The following is a 26,578-nucleotide window of genomic DNA, read 5'->3' on the forward strand; positions in this document are numbered from 1 at the left end:
ACTTTTTATCACAGCAACCACCAAAAATCTAGCTTTGCAAAGTTGTGATATAATCCAAAGGAATGTGGTATGATCTAATGTTGAAACACTGACAACCTCGAGTTTGTGCAGTGTCCAACAGATGTCAAGTATTGCCATGTTTCCCTCAAACTTGAAAGGCTCCATGCAGCACCCAGGGGCAACGAGGCACACAGTTCAGGAATTGCAACTCTAGACGTTAAATGTAAATTATTAGATCAAACATTAAAATCTGTCAAACCTAGGAGGAATGGGAATTTCTGATTTATAAGACTGAAATTTCTCTTCAAGGGATCACATTCTAAGATTCATACCTGTGCACCTGGCTGTTCTTCTCTTTCTTCTTCTTCCTCTTTTTTTTTTTTTTTAAGATTTATTTATTTATTTATTTATTTATTTATTTATTTGAGACACAGAGAGAGAGAGACAGAGACATAGGCAGAGGGAGAAAGAAGCTCCCTGTGGGGAACCCGATGTGGGACTTGATCCCAGGACCCCGGGATCACGACCTGAGCCAAAGGCAGACACTCAACCACTGAGCTATCCAGGTGCCCCATTCTTCATTTTCATAGGAAACTATATGCCTGTTCAGGATAGCATTTCTCCCCTCTTTTCATTCTCTGTCTTTTGAAATACGCTCAATTTGTCATTTTTCGCTTTGGTTCCTTATCAACAATCATACTTGCCAAAACAGCCTGGTGAGCAGTGTTGTTTATTTCATTGGATGCCTTTTGTTTTTGCAATGTCACCTGCCTGCTTTATTTTGGTGTTTAATTAGTAGTAAGTCCCCTGAGCATGAAAAACTTAGTGCAGCACCTCCAGATGGGAAAGAGAAAGTGCTGTTCTCTCATGGAGGTTACACATTGCAATACTTGTCATCTGATGGTTTGCTTCCATCCTTTAACCATCCATGAGCCCGCAAAGGTCACATGAGGTCTGACCCCAGAGTGTATCAGCCACTTGGTTGGTTGCTCATGCCTGTGCTCTAGCCTTTGCAGTAGATTTTAATACCTTGGCCTTTGGCTGCTTTTCTGAAGAAGCCTCATGACATCACTAAGCTTCAGGATTGATGGTATTTTAGCTTCACTTTGTGTCTCTTTTTCCTCATAAAGATTTTGCGCCTGCTGCTACTGTTGTTACCATTGTCTCATCTTCTTCTCATCCCCCTTCTTCTCTCTTCCTCTTCCTCCTGCTCCTCCTCTTCCCCTTTCTTGACCACATCCTCCTCCTTCGCCTTCCCCTGGCTTTGCTTCTTAACATGTCCACTCTTTCCCTTGCAGTATCTTAGCCCCAAAGAGGTGAACACCGAGCTGTTGGATGAGTACTGCTGCTGGAGGTCAGCCTGTCTCCCAGACCCCTGGATCTAGAACATTTTCCCAAAGGACAGGGAGGTTAGGAATAGGAGCCCTGCCAGGTCACCGAGGTGGCTTAAGCCAATGTCGGAATCAAGATGGTCATCATGGGAGGCGCCTGGGTGGCTCAGTGGTTGGGCGTCTGCCTTTGGCTCAGGTCGTGATCCCGGGGGTGCTGGGATTGAGTCCCACATTAAGACACCTCTCAGCGAGCCTGCTTCTCCCTCTGCCTAGGTCTCTGCCTCTCTCTCTGGGTCTCTCATGGATAAATAAATAAAATCTTAAGGAAAAAACCAAGATGGCCATCATGGCCAATTTTTCTCTCTCTCCAATTTAATAAGTAACTCTGGCCGACGCTGACCCCGCTCGCTCGCCACCGCCCCTCCAGCCCGCCCTAGCGCCTTTCCTGGAGCACCACCCATCCCATCTCTCCCACCAGTCCCCAGCCACCTCGGCGTCTCCACTTGACTTGCGCATTCCACGTTCCACTCCAGCCCGTAAAACGTTCTGGTGGCCGTCCCCAGTCAGGTGGATGCCGCCATAGCTCCTGCGCCATATCAATAACCCACGCTAGTGAAGCCAATGAGGTAATTTTCCCTGAAGCTCTAAATATAATTTAACAAGTTAAACACTGTAACATTGTGGCGAATGTGCTATTAAGGGACTGTAAATTGCTTACAAAGCATCAATAAACACAGTGCCCTAAAGCGAGGGGCTGTTAAGACTTTATAATCTAAAGCAGCACTTGGAGTATCACCCCGAGGCTTTAGCTTCACGGCAGATAAAAACAAAGCAGCTCGAGTCTTTAGTTGATGCCAAATGTACGTAGGAACACAACAAGCTTTAGGGGGTAATTACTTTTTGAGTGCTTGATGTGGATTTGCTGGGAAACACATCTGTTATCAAATTTGCCGGTGATTAATATGATTCTTGCATTGCCACAGAAGGGGGGGGGGCATAGTTGTTGGTCGCAAGTGCCAAGCCGGTTGGTATGTGGCCCCTATAGGTTCATGCTGTGTCATTTTCTTGGGATAAGAACAGAAGTTTTCAGTATAATCTACTGTCACACCTTAGCTTATACCCTGTAGGATTATGTGTGTAGAAAAATATTTTGTGTAATTCAATTATGTTTGGTGTTGTTGCAAGGGTGCAGCATATTAAAAAGTTAAATGGCCTCCGTTGGAAGCGAAATAATTCATATTTTACACTTTGCAACCCCTAAAGATTCTTTGCCCTTCTTTTTCCTTCCCCTGATGTGCACTCAACCATAGGCAAATCCTTTCACAGAACACACTCCTTCTGCAGTTCCTTCCCAGGTTCATATCCTCAGCCAACTGGTGACTAACCCTTTTTGTGTTTTAACTGTTATCCAGAGTATTTGGTCTAAAGTATTTGCATCTGAGTTCTGGAAAGCTCTTAGCATTTTACAAATGTTACCTCATTAATCACACAGCCATCAGACTGACAGTGTTTGCCTTATATTAAAAGTGGTGGAAAAAAGAAAGCTCCGAGTGGCCCAGAGACCTGACCAAGGTTGCATGGTGAGTGGGGGGCACTAGTCCATCCCCTAGCCCCCACATCTTGTCACTGCTCAACGCCACTCTCTGGGGTAGGGCCATCAGGTCTGTGGGATCTCAGGGTCACCTTTGTGACTTCTAACTATTCTGTTCTTTATTTCTGACTAGCTAGCCTAGTTGTATTTTAAGCTTGAACTCAAGCCCCTGAGTAGGATTAAAAATTTCCTTTTCTTTCTTTATAATCAGGGCTATCCTTAGATTATGGGGACTTTTTACCTTGTACCCTTGGGCTCCAGTATGAGATACTAATTCCCTAATGAGAGGCAGTAACTGTGGCAAGGATGCACCACTGGGCTTCAGAACAACGCACAGAATGTCCTCTGTTCATATACTACCATCGTAGTAGCAGCTCTGCTCTCGGCTGGGCAGTCTGGATCCTGCCCTCTCCCTTTTCATCCCCATCCCTCAGGGTCTAAGCCATCCTGTCTTGGGACTTTGTGTGCTCATCGGGATGCATCAGGACTCCTGCTGCCTGGGCTCATCAGCATGAAGGTGCTAGGAAGATGATTGAAGGAGGGAGATGATGCAAGGAATATTTTATTTGGGCCTCATAGTCCCCCAGGGATGGCTTTGGTCCTGAGACTTCAGGAATTCATTCTTTGGTAAAGTATGAGGTGGACGAGATCCAGGAGATCCTTCTTACACATAGATTACTAAAACCATTTCCAGCTGGGAAACAGGTCACCATCCAGGAGAATTTTCCGCCGATGCCAGTCATCCAGGCTTGTGCTAGTCATACATCCCTAAGCAGGGCAGGTGTGATTCAGTTTTCTTTCCCGGCTTTCCTCACACCTATAGGATGCGCTCTAAGTAGGCTACTTACATCTTGATGACAAATTATAAAAACATGAAGCTCAAACAATTTTCTCAATAAAAACAACTTCATCTTACTTCTGAGGAGCTTTAGTTAATTTCCAAAATCTGTAGCGGTGTAGAACACCCCCCTTCTCACCCATCCCTAATTGATTCCTTCAAACACAATCCAAATATATCAAGGGAGAGGCACCATAACTTTCCTTTCTTTCAAGTAATGCATTTTTGTGTAAACATGTTGTTTAGGAAAGAACCTTTTATGGATGCTTTGTGTTGCCTTTGTGTTGCTCGAGAAAATACATTTTAAAAGAATTCTCCCCAGCCTGGCATGTAATGTTTCATTAGCCAACATAACCTTGTTTATTTGCTTTTTAAAATTTTATTTGGGAAAGGAAATCAATTTGCACCCCTGACATGCTGCCAGGTTCCTGTTTATAAGCACACAATAGCAGCTTGGAGGGGGCAAAAATATATAGTTTATGATTTCAGCATTAAGTATGACACAATCTGTGTATGAAACCATAGAAGCAATAGTGCTTTCCTGTCCCTGCAGCCATGCTCTGCAGTCTCAGCTTTTTATCAAAGTATTATCCAAGTATGCACAGAATAAATGGTCCTAATTGTGCCGGGCGCTTGAAGTGTGCAGAAGAATTGTCAGGACGAAAGGAGTTCTTTGGTGGTTTTTGTTTTTGTTGAGAAAATACTTGGAGCAGCTGGCTGACACTCAGACTTAAAACTGTGCTATGCTTTGGGGAGGCTTGACATGTTCCTCCAGTGCAATTAAGAGTGTCCTCAGAACTTCTGCTGTCAGAGATTCTGATCAGCTGCAGGGAGACTGGTAGGGCTGAGGACTGGTGTGTCCATTGTCAAAGATAATTCCTTTCCCTTCACTCTAAACCCTTGTTGGGAGGCACCTGGGTGGCTCAGTGGATTATCGTCTGCCTTTGGCTCAGGTCATGATCCTGGGGTCCTGGGATCGAGTTCCGCATCAGGGTCCCTGCAGGGGAGCCTGCCCCTCCCTCTGCCTATAACTCTGCCTCTCCCTGTGTTTCTCTCATAAATAAATAAATAAAATATTTTTAAAAAATAAATTAAGAAAAAAAAAAAACCGTGTTGGTCATTCTGAGGAGATGGGCATCTCTGGACTTGACCCTAACTCTTGCCTCTTTTGAGTGTCTGTCAGCTTTTTTGCATCCCCAAGATAAAATAACTACCTTATTAGTCCAACGTATCAAGGTCTGAATTGAACATGAAAGAAAGTCCTCTCCATCTGCTTCACAAAAATAAAACTCTAAAATCATTCATCAAACAAACACCATTGATTGAACAATCAAGAGAGCTAGACTTTTGTCCTGTTTCTGCCTCCACCCAGATGTGGGCTACTCTCCCCTGGCCTCCATTTTCTTTTCTGCCAAATCACAGAGTTGGGATTAAAGGCTATCTATGGCATCTTTCAAACTTAAAGTTCTGAGACCAGATATTCAGTTTCATTAAAAAGTATTTTCCTTGGGGCACCTGAGGGGCTCAGTCTGCCTTCAGTTTAGGTCATTATCCCAGGATCGAGGCTGGCATTGGGCTCTCAGCTTGGCGGGGAGTCTGCTTCTCCCTCTTCCTCTACTGCTCCCTTTGCTTGTGCTCTCTCTCTCTTTCTCTCTAATAAATTAATACAATATTTAAAAAATATTTTTTCCTTGGCATACTGGGTGGCCCAGTTGGTTGGGCATCCCACTCTTAGTTTTGTCTCAGGTTATGATCTCAGGGTCGTGAGATCGAGTCCTACACCAGGCTGGACCCTTTATAGGGAGTCTGCTTGAGATTGTCTCCCTCTCCCTCTGTCCCACCCCTCCCTCTCTCTCAAATAAATAAATAAATCTTAAAAAAATATATATTTTCCTTGAAGTTGGAATTCTGTTTTCCTGTTTTCCCAGCCTGCATCTAAACTGGATCTGTTTGGGGTTTATCCATCCAAAGTCATAGGACTTTGTTTCTGATAAAGTGGAGACAACTTCATCCCTCCTTTTCACTGTTCCAGTTTCCACTGTTTCAGTGATTATATTTAATTCCATGGATCTTCTTTTTTCTTTTTTCCTTTCCATGTCCCAACATTACCACTGAAACCTAACAATTAAATCCTGTACATGAAAGATTTTGTAACTCTGCTGGCCAACATATCTTTGGTTCCAGTCACTGGACCCACACAGGGTCCCTTTCTGTTCCACTCTGCCATTCACAGTACCAGCCTGTAGCCATGGGCTCTTATTGAAGCCCCAAAGGGTTTTTCCAGTTTTAAAAAACTTAAAACACTTAAAAAACTTAAGACACTTAAAAGTGTCTCTTTAATTATTTTTTTAAGAGAGAGAGTAGGGGAGAAATGGACAGAGGAGAGAATGTCAAGCAGGCTGTGCACCCAGGGTGGAGCCCGATTGCTGGGCTTGATCTCACAACCCTGAGATCATGACTTGAGCCGAAATCTAGGGTTAGTCTATTAGCCGACTGAGCCACCCAGGTACCCCTAAGTGACTCTTTACTTGGCTGAGCTTACTACAAGCTCTAGGTATAGTCTGTATTGGAATCTGGAATGTTCACATGAGTGAATCAGGGAGGGAAGCTGACTTGAAGGAGAGCTTGAATACAAGTGAAATCTCTCATTATTCATCTCTGTCCATAATTAGAAGGCACTACTGAATAGATGTAATTGGATCATGTCACAAAAATGAAGATAAAAGACCATATGTACCCTACCCCTTCCTTTCTCACCAATGGGCAAACATCCCCTCTCCTCTCACTTCTCAGCCTCTACTTGAATTTTGTTCAGCCAGTGGTAAGTAGCACTGTGTGTGTGTGTGTGTGTGTGTGTGTGTGTGTGTAGAAAGTTTCCCCAAATGTGCTCACCATGTGCTAGGAAGATAGATTTTCTGGATTCCTTGACACAAAGATACAAACAAAGGATCAAACAGGTCTTTTCCCTCTGTTGCCTCTGGACCAGCATGAAAAAGACCTTTGACAAGAAATGTTCTTGATGATTTTAACCCCAATAAAGGGAAGGGAGGAGAGGAAGAGGAAAGAGGTATGTTTTAACCTTGACAGTACTTCCTCAGACATGGATCCTAAACCTTTATCAAAAGTGGAGGTATAACAGGCTGTTAGAATAAATGGGGTAACATATAAGACAAGGCATCTTTGAGGGCCCTGAGACTTTTGGGGATGGGTTCTCCTGTGCTAGCAGAGGGGGGTTCAGACTTTATGCCTAAATATTGTCATTGTTTCTTGAAAAGTGGATGGAGAGTAAGCTACTTAGAGAAGTCAGTGTGTTGTTTTGTTTTGTTTTTTAAAGATTTATTTATTTGTTTTAGAGAGAGCAAGAGAACACAGCGGGAGGGGCAGGGAGAAGGAGAGAGAATCCTAAACTGACTCCACGCTAAGCCCAGAGCCTGATACAGGGCTCGATCTCATGACCTGAGCCAACACCAAGAGTCAGACACCTAACCAACTCGAGGGCGCCTCCCAGAGAAGTCAGTATTATGCATAATTGCAGAACCAACTTGTAGACAAAGGTGTTTAAACCAAGGTGGAAAAAAAAAGAGGAAAAAAAAAAAGAAAAAAAAGAAACCAAGGTGAAGATAATACAAGAGATTCAGATATTTTGTGCTTCATCTTTTGCCCTGAACAACACATCTTTACCAATGGTTACTAACCTTTAAAATGGCTTTTCATACTCAGATTCTATTTGAGGTTAAGAGCAGACTCAAATTTCTAAATTTATCTGTAGGAATTTTGAAAGTATTTCATAAAGTGGTTAGTAAACTATATAGGTGTGAAAAGACATCTAAAAAAATTTCTTTATACATAGGCCTGCCATTGGACTTCTTTAAAAGTAACTAGAGAACATTCAGATGTTTAAAAAATAAAAACTTATCTGTGGGGCAAACACACACACACGCATATACACACACACATACATATAATCAACTTGTGGATGTTATCGACACATAGGGAAAAATGTGAAGTCTTTTGTCAAAGGACTCACTTACTAAAAGCTCCAGCGATATGGGTGTATAGTTCTTATGTGGATCCTTGACTCCTCTAAGTTCTCATCTTATATTTATTTTAGATTTAGAAATAGTATTTCTTAGTCTGTTAAATAATCAGTGGTTTGTGCTACCTTGAGATTGTCAGGAGAGCAGTGGTACAAGAGGATGAAAATGAAGTCAAGATGGAAAAATATAGGATGTTCAAGTTGCAAAGACCAAGGACCTTTAGACTTTGTGTTCTAATACAAGAATGAGAGGTTGCTGGGGGAGTTATCTCATTACTGATGAAATGATGTCATCATTTCATTAGCATCAGTGCTTCTATTTAGCAAGCCAAGCCATAAATCCCAACTGTCTAGAGTAGAAAAACACACCTTCCCTTCTACATTCTCTTACTTTCCTGCCATCTGACAACTTTGGTGGAAAGAATTGAAGTCAGCACTATTACGCTCTATGGTACGCAGACACCAGTGCCAAATTCTTCTCTCTGTGACTCCCACATTGAAAGCTGTTTTTATTCCAAACTCGATTGTTTCACCAGGAGGAGTGTAGACATATTAGAGGTTGTGGCCTAAAAGTGAGACCTTGGTTTGAGGGTGTGTAACTGGATTCAGAGGAGCCGTGCTTGCCCCGGCTCATCTTTGTGGGGTGGAGCTGGGTTACTTGGGCACATTGTGGGGTAGGCTTTGCTCGGCCTTGTTTGTATTGTTTTTATCAATCTCATCATGATTTGTTAATCATGTGGATAAATGCAGAGCAAGTTGAGTTAGTGACAGTCCTGTCCTTACATGGTTTAAGTTAGAGAGAAAGGAAATAAACATACAGATAACTTTTTTTTTTTTTAAGTCATGGTAGATAGGGTGGAGTGCAAACTGTGTCCTGTGTCCTGGTGGGGTTTCTGATCTTCTGGATATCTTGCATATAATAATGTGTGTGTGTGTATATATATATATATATATATATATATATATATATATATATATATAATAATGTGTGCATATATTCTATAATGTATGTGTGTGTGTGAGATTATGCATGTGAATAGAGAAAATATTGAGAAAGATACAGTAAAATATTAGGGTTTTTTTCTGCATGCTGGGATGATGGGTGATTTTATTCCTTCCCCCTTATTTTTTTCCTCCTCAATTTCCTCTAACAAGCTAGTATATTGCTTGTGAAATAAAATAATGCAAGTTTAATCAAAACATACTTGTACTAGATATTTTCCGCCCAGGACCATTCTTCCCTTTTCCCACCTTGCTCTCTACACTGAAAGGCTGACCTTTAACCTGTGTTTTCTCGTTGGATTTGGGCCAGTGACCACGAAACTACCATAGCAAGTTCTAGAAAGGAAAAAAAGGGAGCCTTGGTGTCTACTTTCCCAGCTGCTTCAGTTAGTTATCTTATTTGGCCAAGGATCTCAGGTCTTGCCAGGTGTCCTATCCACACAGCTCTCTCCTCCCTGTCTCCTGCTAACCTCTCTCTCTCTCCCCTGAGGTCTGAATAGCCTCTCCCTTTTCTCACTTCTGTGGGCCTAGGGATGCTAACAGAGACCTACTGAAATTGGCCCCAGGGTACTGCACTTTGGCTCAGTGGCTTCCCTGCACTCTGCCCACACCTTTGCAAATAGTTCCTTTATTAATCATTCCTCAAATTATGCAATCTGACTGTGCTGTCTGTTTCCTCCTGGCATCCTGAGTGATACAGTAGTGAAACTCTAATTGAAATTGTACATTTATCTGCAGCAAGTCTGCCCAGACTAACTAAAAGCATCAATTTCTTTTTGTTTGACTAGAATTTTATCAACGCTGTGAAATAGTAGTGTCTGATGGTACAATAGAGTGAAATGAGATTTTAGAAATTGAGGAATGTGAAAGCTTCAAAAGACTGTTATGGGAAGATGAATTCATACTTTTTTTTTTTTTTTTTTGAATTCATACTTTTAAAGAAGTATTTTCAAAACGTGGCATTGCAGGGAGAGAGAGAGAAAAGAGATTGCTGGTGGTAAAAAAAAAAAAGAAAAGAAAAGAAAAGAAAGAAAAAAGGGAAAAAATGCAGTCACTGGACTTTCTGTACTTTTTCTTGCATATTGTTTTAAGAATAGGGATCAGTAGTAAGTGGTTTGGCGCTTTTGCATTGGAGTAAGTAAGGAAGGAGTGGATGCCATACCTGGGAAAGGATGAACTAAAGGAAATATAGATGCAGGGAAGCAGAGTTGTAATTTTAGAGTAGCCAGCCTTAGATGGAGGGCTCACTGAGAGGTAACATTTGAGCAAACATTTGGAGAGGTGACAGGAGCTGTGAGGATAATGAGAAGAAACCTTCCCATCACTGGGGAGCAGCCAGTGACAAGGCTGCTGTAGGTTAGTAGAACGTTAGGGAGGTCAGCACATGTCTGGAACAGAACAAATAAGGTAAGGAAGGAGTAGCAGGAGATGAGATCAGAGTGATAATAGGTGGTATCATGTAGGCTTGGGGATGTACCTCATATGCCCTGTAAATATGGAAACTGTCTCATTGACCCCCATCACATTTTTCTTTATGCCTAAGGATACAGAGAACCAAAATTACCAGTAAGAATTCCTATTTTAAAAGTTGCTCTTAATGTTCAGACAGGATTTCCAGAAGCTTCCTGGAGGACTGTTGTATCTAGTGGTAGCCAGTGCCCCTATGCTACACAGCAAGCGTTGTTGGTTTCATATGGTCAGAATACAAATACAATCTCTTTCTATCAGGATTTCATCAAATAGGATCGACTAAATCTCTCATCGATTTCCTGTGTTGCATTATGTAACTTGGTTTGGGTCTCAAACTTAACAAACACCGGTAGCTATGATTCAGTTTGCTTGGAAGCAATAGCGATTGAAGTGTACTTGTCTTCCAATAAAATATCCACTTCCCAGGATAGAAATCTGCTGCTTAATTAATATCGATCATTAGCACAGCAGAGCAGTAATTTCTGTTTGTAAAGTACCGAACAATTTACAAAGCAAGGCCATTCATGGCAAGCCACCTGACGGGTTCCACCAGAAGTGAAATGAAGGCCAAGTACTCTTATTCTCTATTGTTTCAGAGGAGGAAGTCTAACTTGTAGCACATTTTCCTTCCCACTGAAGATCACATTTCTATTTTATGTTAAGAGCGTGCTGTTGCCAAATATTCAGGAATGCAGATACCCAACCAGTGCTCCAGGCAGGGGAGTTTTCAAACAAATTCATCTTCGTGGCCAGCCCTGCCCTCCAGCTCTTTTGGCTTGAAGAGAAGAGCTGAGAAAGGGGGGCGTAGGGAGAGAAAAGGCAAAATCTCTTCTCAAATCTGCAGTATATCATTAGCAGCTTTCAAAAGAGTGTTGCATTTATATTTCTGGTCATTAAGTAAGTATTTGATTCTCTTTGAAATATGGAGAAAACAGACCCTCAGCATCCTCGTGGTGGTTTTAGATACACTCTTACTTTTAGCAATTTTACATTGCTGGTAAGAGAGGAAGAGAAATGTGTTTAGCAATTCTAGAATGGGCCATTTGCCTCTTGTGTGGCTATAGCGGGTTTCTAGTGTGCCTCCTCACCATTGCCCTATAGGCTTCAGTGCCCCTTCCGAGATATTCAAGAATCTTTTCTTCCCTGTGCCATACAGAAATGTGAGCCTGGTACTGCCATTGGTGCTATTCATATCCCTCCCCCATCCGTGCCGCAGGACCCCAGTTCCTTGCTTATTTGTCATCATTTCAGTCTGGCTCTTCCTATCTATTTTCCAGTTACTGAAGGAGGCCTGTCTTGGCCTCACTTCAACCAGTGATTTGAATTGACCAAACACAGGGCAATTTGAGGAGACTTGTTTGAGCTGTTTCTGGCCTCTGTCTGTTGATATGACTCGTGAGGATTCAAATCAGCAGATGTTATCTCTTTATATCTCAGGCTTAGGATGACCATGTGCCCAACTTAGACAAGAGGAAGTTGTAAGCTGATTGCTCTTCATTTCTGTATCATCACCTCAGAGATCACGACTCATTTATCCTTTTGGTCATTGGTTGTCTAGTTCTTTGTTGGCACTGAGCTGGGCACTAGCTGACTCATACCAATTAATGGGACCACTGTGGGGTCTGGAGTGCTCTGGGAGGGACCAGAATGGTTGGAAGCCACGAAAACAGTAGGAAGCCATAGTGTGATTGGGATAGTGTGATTTGGGTAATCAAACTCTGGAGATCAGGAGATAGCAAGGAAAAGACAGATGTGGGAATCATAATGAAGGCAAAATCAACAGACTAAGATACTGAGCAAGATCATGTGCTCCATGGTGGAACTCACCATGTGTAATCAGAGCTTTAAAAGAAGTATTTATGGGATAAAATGGAGGACAAAGGAGTGGTTAATTGATTCTACCTTGTGTAGAGGTGGTATCAGCATTGGTAGTGATCATGATAATAGTAATGATAATTACAGTAATGGCTGCTAACATTTACTGGACAGTTAATGTGTCTAACATTGTATTAACTAACTTAATATTTATAAAAATCTTACAAGGTACAGTTGTTCCTGTCTAACAAATGAGAAAACTGAAGCAAAGAGAAGCAATAAACTTGCTCAAAATCACACATCATTCATTTATTTACTGAATAATTGAATTTATTACACATCTACAAGGTGATGTCAAGGAGCAGACACATGTTCTCCGATGAACATGGTGTATTCCCTGGCCTGAGTTTGCTGGAGGAAACACTTGTGGAAATAAGTCAGGCCCTTTAATGGTGGTGTGGAAAAGGCACTGTGGGAGCACAAAACAGGGAACAACTAATGGGGCCAGAAGGAGTGGGAAAAACCTCTACAGAGGAGGGGACATCAGCAGTCGATCTTGTGTTGACTGCGAAGAGGAAAAATGTGCAGAGAAAAAAGAAACATGAAATGGTGTGGAATAGTCAAGAAGCATCGAGGTCTGTGTGTGTGAATGAGAGGGGAGAGGATAGAGAGGATGGATTGCCAGGAGGTGATATGGGAAAGATTGATTAGAATTAGGTAGTAAAAGGCTTGAGCCATATATCAGAGGTATGGCCAGCAGAAGTGTTTAAGTAGGCTGATGCCACAGCTTTCTTGAGGAAGACTCTTGAGACATGAGGAACTTTACCAGTGAGCAGTGAGTACAATATTTTCAGTAGCATTAGACTAATTTCTAACTTCTAAGATATCCATAGGTGCATCAATCACAGAAATTTGCTCAACTGTGACTCTAGTAACCTGAATGAAGTGGCATCATTTCCTTCCTTTTAACCCATATGATTATATTTAGCAGAATTAACCAAGACAGTAAATGAGGTGAGAGCAGAGACACCGAAGGTCTGTGGCATTGAGAATCTGAAAAGGAAGGAGCAGGATCTTTGAGAGACACCCAAAAACTGTTTCTCACAGTCAAAGGTGGCACTTGAGAAGACCTTTATTGTCTTGAGCATTTTACTACAGTATTAAATGAATAGCTATAAAATACTTACAGGGATGTTTCAGGGCTCTGTTGTCTAAACCCAGTATTAGAAAGGATGACAGAGGTCTGGAGTTGGAGGAAAGCATAGCTGGTCAAATGGATCTTGCTGCTCTGTATCCTGCACACTCAAGTCTAGAACCCCATTTGGGGGTGGGGCTGCCTACCTCCTGGAAACCCGTGAGTTGCTGAAGGCCACTGAGGGGTCACATCAGTGTGGGGCTGCTTTTCTACCCACTGTAAGGGAAGTTGCCTTGGAAGTTGAACCCAACTCAAACATCAGAGAAATTATCTCTTTCTCAGCCTTTTTCTTAAATTTGTTGTTGAGGGTGAACTAACATCAAAGAATGAGTGAGTGAGAGTTGGTTGTTATTTTTGGTAGTTTGATGAAAGTATTGTTCAACAGTTTTTGAAACACATCTTTCTTCCCTAATTTTAATCTGCCCTGTTCATTGTAAACCAGCTTAGAAAGGCCTATGTAGGCAGCATGACATTAAGATGAAGATCATTAGTCAATAACTTTGAAATGAATTAATGGTGTATTCTTAGGCTTTTCTAGGTATGAATATAGTGGTGATCACATTGACCCAAGTTAGTGGTATGACTGTAATTCTCAGGATCACATACCAGCATTAATAACTTCTTTTAATTTCTCTAGAAAGGATATTAGGTACACTTCATTTTTTGTCATGTCATTTTCCACTAGAAAATATTTTTGCAGCAAGACTATGGAGGCAGTATGGCTTGGTAGGTAAGAGCCTAGACTCCTAAAGCCAAGTGGTCTAGATCTGAGCTCTTCCACTTATTAGTTGTGTGACTTTGAGCAAGTTACTTAACCTCTCTGTGCTTCAGTTTCCTCATCTGTAACAAGAGGATTAATAATCCTGTCTACCATCTAGATGGATAAGGATTAAATGGGTTTTCTGACATAGGGTAATGCTGTGTATGTGGTAACTATTATTAGTAATGTTTCTATTAAAATCCAATCAGTCATGGGGAGTAGCCAACCAAAATGAACACTACTCTCTGAGCTTCACTTTTGGAACTATACACTATGCTAAAAGGAAGAAAAAGTACATGTTTGCTGTTAGCACTGTGCTGGGGCATCTGTCATCTCATTCAATACTTACTACAATCCTCTCCATTAGATGATTATCTCTATTTTATTTTATTTTATTTTATTTTTATTTTGATTATCTCTATTTTAAAGATGAGGAAGGTATGGCTCAGAGAACTTAACATACTTCAGATGATATGGAACTGATTTGAACTTGAGCCCTATTCTGGTGCTCATGTTTTTATTCTGTACCATGGCTCTCCTTAGAATTCTTCTGGAATAAATAGCAAACTCTGAAAAAGCAGAATTTAAATGTGTGTGTGTCACGGCTGGGGTTTTCACAGCACTCTGTGCTCTCCTCTCTTTTCCTCTCCTGCAGAGGTTGCCTGAGATGGTTTCTTGTCTAATGTTGTTTATCTTTCACTGTGTGGCTACAATAAGGAGAATGTTATGGAGATAGAAGCAGTTGGCATTGCCCCTGGTCTCCTCCCCAACACCCCCCCCCCCACCATGTCCCCTTGAATACTTCAGTGTCTCCTCTATCATGGAGCAACCTGCCCTCTTAGTAGGTTTCAAAATACTCACACTGGTATTCTAGCTTCTGAGAGCACCAGAAAGGAGGAGTCAGAATCCTTCTAGAATCCTTCCTGGACCTCCAGAAAGCTTAGTTTCTTCTAAAAGGTTAGAACTTTTGTTATTCTGTGAATGTGTCAGACATATTTTGGATGCAATTCATGGATGTTTATATCTGGGAAGTTCTGAAAGTCTTCATAACTGCCTGGGCATCATTAAGATGCAGACAATTCCAAGATTGCACAACTTGACTTGTAAACGCGTGTTGGGATGACCCTGGCTCTTTATGGAGAAACCCATAAAGTCTCCACACCTTGGCAGTTGGACAGAATATAGATTTGAAGATAACATTTTGGGACATTATGGGAATCAACAACCTTTTCCCTGTGCGCTCCAACTTTTACTTTCATTTGTGGTCCACTGCTGTTCATCCTTCATTACCACACCCTGAAATTATAGGTATTTGTAAGAACGTATATTCATATACATTGGGTTGTTATTTTGCATATTGTATTCCAAGCCCATGCATGCAGAAGGACAATTACCGCTCTACCTCAAGCTCACTGAGTATGCAATCAAGACTCATTATGCCCCTGGTTCTCATCCTATTCACACCCTTTATGTCTCAGAACAACAGTGAATGGAGAACAAGGTATATTACAGGATATGAAGGGTGGAAGAAGTCAAAGGAACATGCAGAGAAATTGGAACCAAGAAGTGAACAATTTAGGTGAAAGTAGTTTGTAGAGTTTTTATGTATGAAGTTGAGAAATTTTACTTTGTGTTGGATCCGTTTCTTAAATCATGATGCCTTGGGTCTGGCATAAAGCTATAATTTTCAGAAGGCTCATTTCTGCAAAAGCTTATGGTTATGGAGAAAAATCAGTGTTTCTAGGCCCATGAATCAGAGTCTAAAAAGTCTGTTTGGATATTTAAGGTCTCATAAAATATAACATAGAAAGAGACTTGTGGAGTATCAGAGCTGGAAACAATCATGGAACCCAGATAGTCCAGCCCCCTGCTTTTAGCAATGAGGTTACAGAGATGAGGGAGATTGAACGATTTATCCAGATTATGTGGCTGCAAGGAGGAACAGAGAGCCAGGACTAGAAAAGACCTCCTAACTCCTAAGCCAGTATATTTTCAAAATTATCACACATTACTAATCATTTGGAAGCACTGACCCAAAGTATGAACCATGGCTCATAAGTGAGAAAATCCTAGCAATAGAAGAAACCTTGGAGGTCATGTAGTGCCATCTCCCTCCATGTAGCACCATCTCCCTCCTGATGCACAAGTTCTCTTGGTGACATCCTTGACAGATGGCCACTAGTCTCTACTGGCTTAACTCCGAGGCCAGAAAGCTCAGTACTTTACAAGGCACCTTGTTTCGTCTTCGGATAAAAGGTCAAATTCATATTTTAAAAGCATCAGTCAAGAATGAGTGAAGGTGACTAGAGGTGAATGGCATATTTTTAGTGATGGTGAGAAGTTTTCTGTCTTTATCATCTTAAAATGAGGATAATAATGATGGCCTTCTAGTGTCATTGTGAGGATTAGCAGTGCAGTTTATAAAGCATCTACCATAGCGGTTGCTTCAAAATAAGAACTCAAATTATAGTCATCATTGGCTTTTATCATCATGATCCCATTTTTTTGAAATTATGCCCTCTGGAGTAGTATAGACTATGTGTAATCCTACAAATATTTGAAAGCAGTTAGCAAGTCTTTTTTTCTTCAGACTAAATATTCTCTGATTCTCTTACGGTTCTTCCTGTGATGCGTTTTGGATGCCTTCATTGCTTTCATTCTCTCCTATTTGTCAATTTCCCCCTTAAAATGTGGTGGCCAAATGTGGTCAGTTCAGCATGCTCTACAGTGGAATAATTACTTCCCTTGATGTGGACATTGCACTTCTCCTACAGCATCCTAGATTTATGTTAGCATTTTTAGAGGCCAGATCACAAATTTGGCTCAAGTAAAACCTGATTCTACTACCCAGAACATAAGCTATACCTCCTAACATTGTGTCAACTGCAGATTTGACAAGCATGATTTTTACATCTTTATCCAAGCTGTTGATAAAAATGTTGAACAAGAAAAGGCCAAAGGCTGAGCCTCGAGGAACACCTCCGTTCATTCTCTGAATATTGAAACCCATCCGCTGATTTGATGACACTGTTTCACCAGCTCCAAATCTATGCACCTATACTAGCAAAAATAACTCCACAAGATGTAGTCACTCATTGTGTTTTTGAAATTGGATATTTAATTTATCCAGAGGTAAAATGCCATTCTTTTATCAATGAAGACAGGTTTTGAACCCATAATTGGGAAAATGTGAACTCAGAAAATAATTTCATGTTTGAGTTACTATGTAATGCTTAAAGGAAAAAAAATATCTTCTCTTAATGTGAAATGATAATGCTTGCCTAATTGTTTATTTTTCCAAAATGTTTTGAAATTACTGTCTGGGTCTGGGGAGAAGGAGAGTGGAGAATGTGGATTTCACGTGTGGTGGAAAAAGGAGATTATTGAAGAGTTAGAATAAAACCTTTAAGAGCCTTTCCTGGGCAGCCTGGGTGGCTCAGCGGTTTAGCGCCATCTTTGGTCCAGGGTGTGATCCTAGAGACCCCAGATGGAGTACCACGTTGGGCTGGGAGCCTGCTTCTCCCTCTGCCTGTGTCTCTGCCTCTCTCTGTGTGTCTCTCATGAGTAAATAAATAAAATCTTTAAAAAAAAATAAGAGCCTTTTCCATCTCTGGTGGGGTCACAGAGACAGAGATGTCTTCAATGTTGGTGGGAGAGGATGTGAGGTATATTCCTAGGTTTTTAAAATTCTTTTTGATGATTCTCATTAAAGAGTTCATTCCTTCTTTCTTTTAACACACTTCCCTCTGAACAAAGCAAACCAACTTCTTTGTGCTATAGCACAGATCAGTTTTTCCTGGTTTTCATGTGGAGATAAAGAATGGCTGTTGCCAACCTTTAAGCCAAAGTGCTCAAAGATTCAGAGCTCACCTCTTGGCATCTTCCTCCCAGGGCTCATTTAATATTTTCTCAAGGGCTTTACTTTCCAGTCTACATCCCATGTTTGTGGCTTTCTTCTAAGCTCTTGTCCTTTGTATTTCTCTAGCCCATAATCAAACAAATGCCTTAATATCTAAAACTCTATTACCACGAACATACTTTGAGACCTCAAGGTAAATAGACAAAAAGTTAGCACTCTCAACAATTTGCCAGGGTAAAAGAGCTCCTCATACTGAATATTTTAGGAATGTCATTTCATAGTTAACTCAGTCAGTGTTTATTGAGCACTTATTATATGCCAGGCACTGATCTAAGCAACAGAGACAATGGGGAAGAGATCAGATTTAGTCTCTTCTCACATTCTGCTTATGCTTTCTAGGAAGAAACATATTAATCAAACCAAAACAATTGTGAACTTATAAAAAGTACTGAGAAGGAGAAGGTGCCCTTCACTGGGAAGACTTCAGGGAAGCCTTCCTCATGTGATACTTAATCTGAGATTTGAAGGTGGGGTCAGGGAAAGGGCACAGGTAGCAGAAGACAAAATATCCCAAGCCCCTGTGCTGAAGTGGAGCACGGGTAGTATGAGGGCAAGAACATGCTAGAAAGGTGGAGTGAAGAGCAGAGAGCAGGAGTGAGAATAGCGTGAAATGAGCTGAGAGGTAGAAAGGGTCCTTCACAGGCCTTGTAGGTCACACAAAGAGTGCTCTCAGTGTCATCTGAACCATGAAAGCCATCTAGGAATCTTGTGGGGTGGGGGATAGGAGGGTGTGGTTAAGCAGGGAGAATTGTGTGATGTGATTAGTTTTGTCTTTTATAAAGATTGCTGTGGCTGTATATGGGCAAAAGGAGAAAAGGAAGCCAGAGCAACAAGACCAGTTAGGAGACCACTGTCTAGTCCAGGAAAGGGGATGATGCTGGTTGGGTGTAGGCTGGTGGGAGGTGACATGGAAGGATAGAAAGAGATGAAGGATACATAAATTGAATTGTAATACTCGGGGACTGCAAATGGGAGTGATAGAAAAGAGGTATCAAGGGTAACTCAAGGAGGGCTCACATATGTTATATCCTTTGGCAATTTAAATATTATTAGTTTAAATTTTAGATTATTCAACTCTATTCATAATCCTTGATAGCACAGCACAACAGAAGTAATTCTAAAAAGAAAGTCTGAAATCATTCTGTGTCTCAGATCTATTATTGGCAAAGTAGGTTACTGTGAGCAAGATGAAAAATTGTTGAGTATCTCTAAGGATCCAAACAACGGAGAAAAGAAAAGTATTTATAACTGTTGATTTTGTTAAGGCTTCATTGAGACCCAGGGAAATGTGTTTGTTAAGGCTCACTTTCAAAAAAAGTACCACAATTATCTTTATTTTCAGTATTATTTTTGTTCAATTCTCTATGTCTCTAGACCCTATAAAAAGAACGTTAAAAAAAAAAAACACTTAAAAAAAAAGAACTTAAGCTTATCCCTACACTGCCACTCCAACACAAATCACCATTTCCTTTCATCTTGCTTTAACCAACCACAATATTTTCCCATGTCAGAAAAACCTTCCAGTGTATAAGAGGAGCCTTTGGACCGTGTGTGTGTGTATATAAGCCTGTTCATGCCTCTGGGATCCCACGATAACACAGTCGGCTCACAGCCTAAGCCAGGTGCCCAGTTTCCATCTGGACTCCTGACAAACTGTGTGGTCAGGATTTAGAAATCAGAAATCTGGGAAAGGTGCAATGTGATGGACACAACCACCCCAAATACCATATATGTTATCACCATCATTTAACACATAGTGCAGGAAATCCTGTTCTTTGCAGAAGAACTTCAAAGAACCACTTCTGGTTCTCCTGGGTAACATTTATTTTTTTCTTTGCTAACCCCAAAGCGCAGACAGATATATATTTTCCTTCTAGTAAATTGCTAGTGACACTCCATTTCTTTCCTGCCATCCTCAACCCATTGTCCAACTGACCTCTCAAATTTCACTACCCTTCTAGGCTGAAGAGCTATGCTTAGCTGTTTACCGAGGCCCACTTACTTACTTGGCTTTCCACTGCACTTTCCCTTTCTTTTCTGGGCTCTGAATTTCTCACCTTTTAGCTCCGCCATATTGATGAGACAACTTCTGCCCCTGTGAATCTGCCTCTGTCACTCCTTTTGTCCCAGTGACTTTCTTTTCTAGGAAGAGCTATCTTTTAAGATAGCTTTACCTTTCATGTTTTACCTTACTGTTGCATTTTAAACAAAGAAACCTTCATTTGGGTCATCAGAAATAAGCACATGATATTAGTTCCCTTAAGTGACTCAGATGTCTCACTTATGCCTTCACTAGTTTATTCATGCAGTGTATATTTACTGAGTGCCTACTGTGTCCCAGGTACCATGAGAAAGAGAGAGATATGAACACAAACATTCTGCATTCTAGAGGAAGACAGTGAACAAATAAATGGACAAGCAGTCATTGTTCTGTATTCCATTATTCCATAAAAATTGTTAGAGATTGATTTTATGAAAATGCAACTGAAAGTTGCAACTTAGGCTTTTAGCATTGGATTCCAGACACCCAGTCATATGTTCCAGTCATCTATCCTCACTCTCCAGGCAGTTGAGCTTGGGTCATGAGTACCCAGATTATGATTTGGAAAAGTAGTAGTTTCCTGGGGAGAAAAAAAAAGTAGGTGGTTGGCCACTCTCATAGGGCTGTAAAAGAAACAATAACCTAGTGTGTGTGTCATTCAAAGCAGGATGCCGAGCACCTCTTCACTAAATCATAGTATTGTGCACTTACCACGGAAATCATTTTCAAATGCGGTATATATCACACCAAGTCAGAGAGGATATGCACCAAATGTCCCTGATACAAACCTCACGTTGGGATGGTGACAGAGTGATTAGTGAACTTCAGGATATTTTCTAGTGTGCCTTACTGTTAGGGTAAATAGTTATTTTTCATCTGCTCATAGTTGTAAGTTATAACAAGATGGATGGATCCATAGCTTGCCAGAAGCCATAACTCTTTATTTAGTTGACATGACCAGATTCCCAATTTCGTCCTCTGAGAGCTTGAGAGTACAATAAAACATTGACTTCTGACCATCCTCTCTGTCTTCTCTGGGCAGAATATCTCGATGCATAACACAGTTGGTGGGGCCATGGCGGGGCCCGGAACTCACCAGCTTGGCAGCACCAGAATGCCCAACCATGACACCAGCGTTGTGATTCAACAAGCCATGCCGTCACCCCAGTCCAGCTCTGTCATCACTCAGGCACCTTCCACCAACCGCCAGATCGGGTAAGGAGACTTCTTCGGCTGTCTCTAGGGTCTGGCTGGAGCTCAGAGAGTGTTCTGGACCTTCTCCTTGTTTCTGGTGCTCAGATTGGATGAGATAGAAGTTGGTGTTCCTGGTAGTGTGATATCACCTGGCACCTAGCGTGATGCTTTTAACGGGAGAAGGGAGGGGAGTCCCCATTTGGTGGAAACTGTCAGATCCTGAACTTTGGGGAGCAGAGCAAGTCATTCTGTGTCATCGTTTTTTCAGATAAGATTTGTGAACTTCAAGATGACTAGAAAACATGTTGGGTGTTATGGAAAGCAGAGCATAATTTTCAGGACAAATGCTTGAGGATGGTAGAGGGAAATTTCACCAGCTCACTTTCCTCCCCAACACAGTATGTCCCTTTTTTCCTAAGATCTGCTGAGCCCATCCCCTGTGTCTTCTACGTATTTCCATTTCTCCTTCCTCTGATTATCCTTCTTTTCCTTGTTAATACCTTCTTATTTGCTCTCCCCTTCTTCCTCTATATTGGCCCAGGCTCATTCCTGGAGTAGACAAAACAAAAAAAGCAAACCCTTTCCTCCTCATTTATGTAAAAAAGACAATACTGTGGTGTTGAGCAAAATTGGTATAAAAAGATCCTGTCAGAATCCCAGATTCTCTGTATTATGAGATAGAAAGAGTTTTCACTCTGAGTCTCATGGGACAGCTCTAGCCCCTGGCTACTCAAGAGTGTGGTCTGCGGACCAGCAGCCGGGGCATGACCCCTGAGCTTCTCAGAAATGCAAACTCTCTGGCCTGCTTCCTTATCTTCAGGATGATGGTGCTGTGTCTTCTTTCCACCCTCACAAGAGCAGAGTGAAGAGGAAATAAAAGATTTAAGAGCAGTTAGGTTCTTAGGAAGAAAACATAGTAACTTAAGCCAGAGAGCCCTGATAAATTTATATTGCTGGAAGCTGAGAACTACTTGCTGTATATTCCCAGATTTCTCTCTTTAAAATAGGAAAGGGAGCTTCCTGTGTTTGGTATGTGCATCAGAATTTAGTGTGAATATTCAGTTGAATATTAGATATGGCAATTAAAAAAAAAACCCACTAGAAGCTGACCCACAATTTGCCAGTGTGCCTTTCCTGCTTTGTTTTGTTTTAGTTTTAAGATTTTTTTTTTAAGTAATCTCTACACCCAAGGTGGGGCTTGAACTCACAACCCAAGACCAAGAGTCGCATGTTTTACCAACTGAGCCAGCCAAGTGCTTTCCCAACTTTGGTTTTAATGCTTCTAAGAATTTCAGATCAAGAGTGAGTATCAGGAACAGCACTGGCTTATTCCTCCTTGGAGTGCTTTAGAAGGGGTACCTTGTCTCTCACATTTCTCAACTTACCAGATGGGTTGTGATTTGTGCAGACCCATCATTAACAAATGAGAGCTGTGGGCAGTGACTGTTTTGTGAGTTTGTCATGAGTACATTTGATTTCCCATTAAAAAACATAGGATATTAATCTGGCCACTTGAATGCTTGGCTTTGTTGGAAGAAGCCAGTGCTAAATTAGCTAGCATCTCTTTTAGATATTTCTTTTCTTTTCAGATGACTGCGGGAGCAAATATTGCCACCATCTAAAGCAAGAACCTATAATATACTAATGGGGTGGGTTCTTTTAAGACAGCATCTATATCTCAAGGGACTCCTTCACTCTAGTGGTTTGGCTTTGGGCAGACAATTCACAGTTAGGCCTGCTAATTATAATTATTTTATTTTTCTTTCAAGGGGGAAAAACATAAAATGTGTTGGAGTTTACTAGCAGTTTTATAACATTCCTTCCCTCCTGGAGTCCCCCTGCCTTCCCCTTACCCCTACCGCAACTACCCTCTTGGAGGCCCTTAGGATTCAGCCATTGTTAGTACAATGCTGGTTTTTGTGAAACAATCTTTTAAGGGTTAGCACTAAATTCTAAGATGGGTGTTGACTCTGTCAATAATTTACCCAGCTGGCCCAGGGCTGTAGAGTTGGGTGACATTTCTAGGCTGTATCACTGTGCCTGGATGGGTTGGAGTGTTTCTCTGGTACATGTGACCTCCCAACCCACTCCATCTTCTCATTTACTCCCAATCCTGGGGTGTTGTATGTCTCTATTGGTGTGTTCTAGGAGATAATTGTCACTTTTGGGACTCTGTCTCATTGCCAAGCTTGAGAGAAGCTGTTTCTTTTCTGCAGAGCCTTCCCTGTCGTGCTTACCATGTTGATTCCAACCCACACATCCTGTCATTTCCATTTTCTCCATGTGACCCATCCAAAACCTTGCCCGGATGGCCGTGGGGGCTCAGCAAGGAACAACCCAACCCATCTCACCAGTGGATTCAGAATGAAACTCTAGGTGGTAACATTTGGGGATGGTTTGACTCTTTTATTTCTCCCAGCAAAGAGGAAATGAGTACTTATTTTAAAACATGAGTTCCCTCTGGAGACTGTGTCTTTAAATGAGCATTTGAAATTGCAGATAGATTTTTTTTTTGAGACTGCACAGAACCATATTGTAGTAATATTCTGATTTTTATCACAACCTCAAATATTTAAGTGTCAAAATCTGGCCAAGCCACCTGCAAATGTTTGCCATGGCTACTGGCCAACAAAAACAGCAAACAGCAATGAAAGTCTTCATTCAGGCTCAGCGCTTAAGCTGCATCCAGGCAGGGAGGCTGGGACCCACCTGTGCCCACGCACGGTGCTTTTTTGCTGCAGCCAGTGGGTGTGTTCACGACTGGAACTCTGTGGGAGAGGGAGAGGGCCGCCTGTCTTCTGCTCCCCCTTTTCCCTTTCCTTCTCCCAGTGCTTGGCTTCTGCTGCCAGCCTTACTTTTGCTTTCTTTTCGGCCCCTTCTTTTATGCTGTATTTAAACTTAGAGGCTTGAATGTACTGAAAGTGGTATTGACAAGGAACGGATTGGAAATGGGAACAGCACTGGTGTCTGGGGAAGATTTTAGGGGTACTAAATGTATGCATTTTTGTAAGCATTTGATTTTCATACTTTTTGAGCAGGCACTGAGCCAATGTAGACTGAAATGGGTGGAAATGCAAAAATCCAAAGAAACAAACTTAAGAGTAGGGAGATAAGCAACACAGGCAACTTCCGTGCCATCCCATATCACCCCCTACCAGAACTGTCCAGTTCTGTCAAAGTAACGCTATTATCCCAGTAGAAACTGGAGGTAAGTATAAATATCCCAAATTGCACTCGTGTGGTTAGGCAGGCTAGAAAAACACTCGGTGCTAGAGAGTGTGGGAGGCATCCCCAAACTAGAGACTACTTGTGCTTAGTCAGACTGGCAGACACTCTGTCGGGAAGAGTGTCTTTGGCTGATTGATGGTAGCATTTTAGGAGATAAGTTTTCCAGATGGAAAAAAAAAAAAAAAGAGTTGAGCCATGGGCTGTGGAGGAGACACGTGAGACAGAAAACAAGCATGTGTTAAATATAGATGAAATCGATTCAGCCTTGGACCAAATATGTGGCAGATTCCATGCGGTATCTCTATTGCAGTCATTTTTTATTAGATATCATGTAACAGGCTCATTAATTCAGGATTAAGTCAGCAGAACCTGGGAAAAATGGTGGATGAGCATGTAGTGGTCACGTGAATTCCCTAGCTCTGTCTCTTACTCTCTGTCTCTTTCTGCATGAGACATTTTTGTAGGAGCCAATAAGCAGTTGAGGAGGTGGCTGTAATCTTAATAGATCCCAGCTTTCCTAAAGAAGCCTATTTCTCTTTATGGAGTAAGTATGAACAGGTAATTCATGCTCAGTAATTCTTTAGAAGAGCAATGAAGTTAGTATAGAAAGTGGAGATCCACAAGGATGGACATAAGTACAGAATTCTGATAGGTTGTGGGAGGCACTGCCGATATACTCCAGACATTTTCTTCCTGTGTTCTTTTTGTGTTCCAAATGTTCTACAAATTTACTTCTCATAGGGATTTGGGCAAATAAGCAAGCTTGCAGAGTTATTGGTGAAAATTATTTGATTGTAATAGTTTATGATATGGAAGTGTTCTGTTCCTAACATCAAAATACACAAGCATTCCTACCAAGGCTTATATATGGGCAGAACATATCTGATCATTGTGGAATATTCTAGTTAAGACATCAAGAAACTTGAAAATATGGTCAACAGCATGCATATATGAAGCCATTTATGTATGAAATTCCTCCTTGATTTTACATCACTTATATTCCTGGCATGTCTGTGTGATGTCTAAACCCTATTTGCATGGGTTTTTAGCCATGTAGTGTATAGACCTAATACTTAGCCAGAAATTTATATAAAATACCATAGAAGGAAATCTTGTATTATGTAAGAATAAAGAGAAGCCGGTATTCATCATAAATTGTGCCTCCTTTCACCTCACTCTTTCTGCAGTTATTTCTCTTATCTCTTTGCGATCCCTGATACTATGTATCACACAGAGTATAGAGTATAGCTCAGTGGATGTGACCAAGGAAAAAAATTAATAATAATAATAATAATGATAATAATAATAATAATAATAATAATAAAAGCTTGTTTTGTCTCAGAGCATGTTGGTGTCAAAAGCAGTGCTACCTTTTCTATCAGAGTTGCGCAACTTTTTTGTAGGAGTTGGTGTTGCTGTTTGAGATGGGAATGGTGATTGATTTGAGGATTTTTGTGTCTCAGTAAAAAAAAAGAAAGTCCGTAAATGACTGTGTCACAGAAAAGCAACATTTAAACATTTAAAGAAGACGTTATTCAAACAGTTTTTTAGGAATGTGCTTGCTCTGTAAATGCAAAGGTGTGTAAAATCACTATGAAGAGTTTTCTTGAACTCTGCAAACCAAACTGAGCATGATTAAGACTGTCACTTCCCCCCCCCCCCCCCCCCCCCCAGCCTGCGGCTGGTGACATTGGGCCAGCTTTCTTTCTGCTGGAGGCAGCAGATCAGATACCCAGGTTGTCACTGGCCCCCAGCCGTTGGCCAGGATAGCTTGAAGACCCCCTTGAGTAATTCAGAAGAGAAGCCATTACTTCCTGCTCTGTGTTTTGCTGAGTATCATGGCTATGAACATTGCTTTATTGTTAGAAAGTTGCTGGATCTTTCACAGCCCCAAGAACATTTACGAGGGCCCTTCAGGGGGATGCTTTCTGGGAGGGTTGATGGACTTAACCATATGGCTCCCGTTAAATCCCATGCAGAGCCTTGAGAAATTACCTCTGACAAGGGGGCCAGCAGCCTTCCACTCACAGGGTTTTATGTGTGGAACGAAAAATTAAGTACTGATACTTGAGGAAATATAAGGTTTCTTAACATTCAGAAGTTGTAATACCACATGGTATTATGGCCAGATGAAGGGGGCAGAGCCAGAACACCAGAG

At 41.4% G+C, this 26,578-nt stretch overlaps 1 protein-coding gene across 4 annotated transcripts in view; it reads left to right on the plus strand.

Annotated features, from left to right (window-relative positions):
* The window catches only part of CREB5 (cAMP responsive element binding protein 5), a 405,112-nt gene that overhangs the window by 133,778 nt on the left and 244,756 nt on the right, over positions 1–26,578 (plus strand). For all 4 annotated transcript variants that reach the window (XM_072764623.1, XM_072764624.1, XM_072764621.1 and 1 more), the window contains exon 5: positions 21,041–21,213. In XM_072764623.1, coding sequence (XP_072620724.1) covers positions 21,041–21,213 — 173 coding nt within the window. The remainder of the gene's footprint in view (positions 1–21,040; positions 21,214–26,578) is intronic.

This window comes from Vulpes vulpes, chromosome 7 (genome assembly GCF_048418805.1).
Source record: "Vulpes vulpes isolate BD-2025 chromosome 7, VulVul3, whole genome shotgun sequence".
NCBI lineage: Eukaryota > Metazoa > Chordata > Mammalia > Carnivora > Canidae > Vulpes > Vulpes vulpes.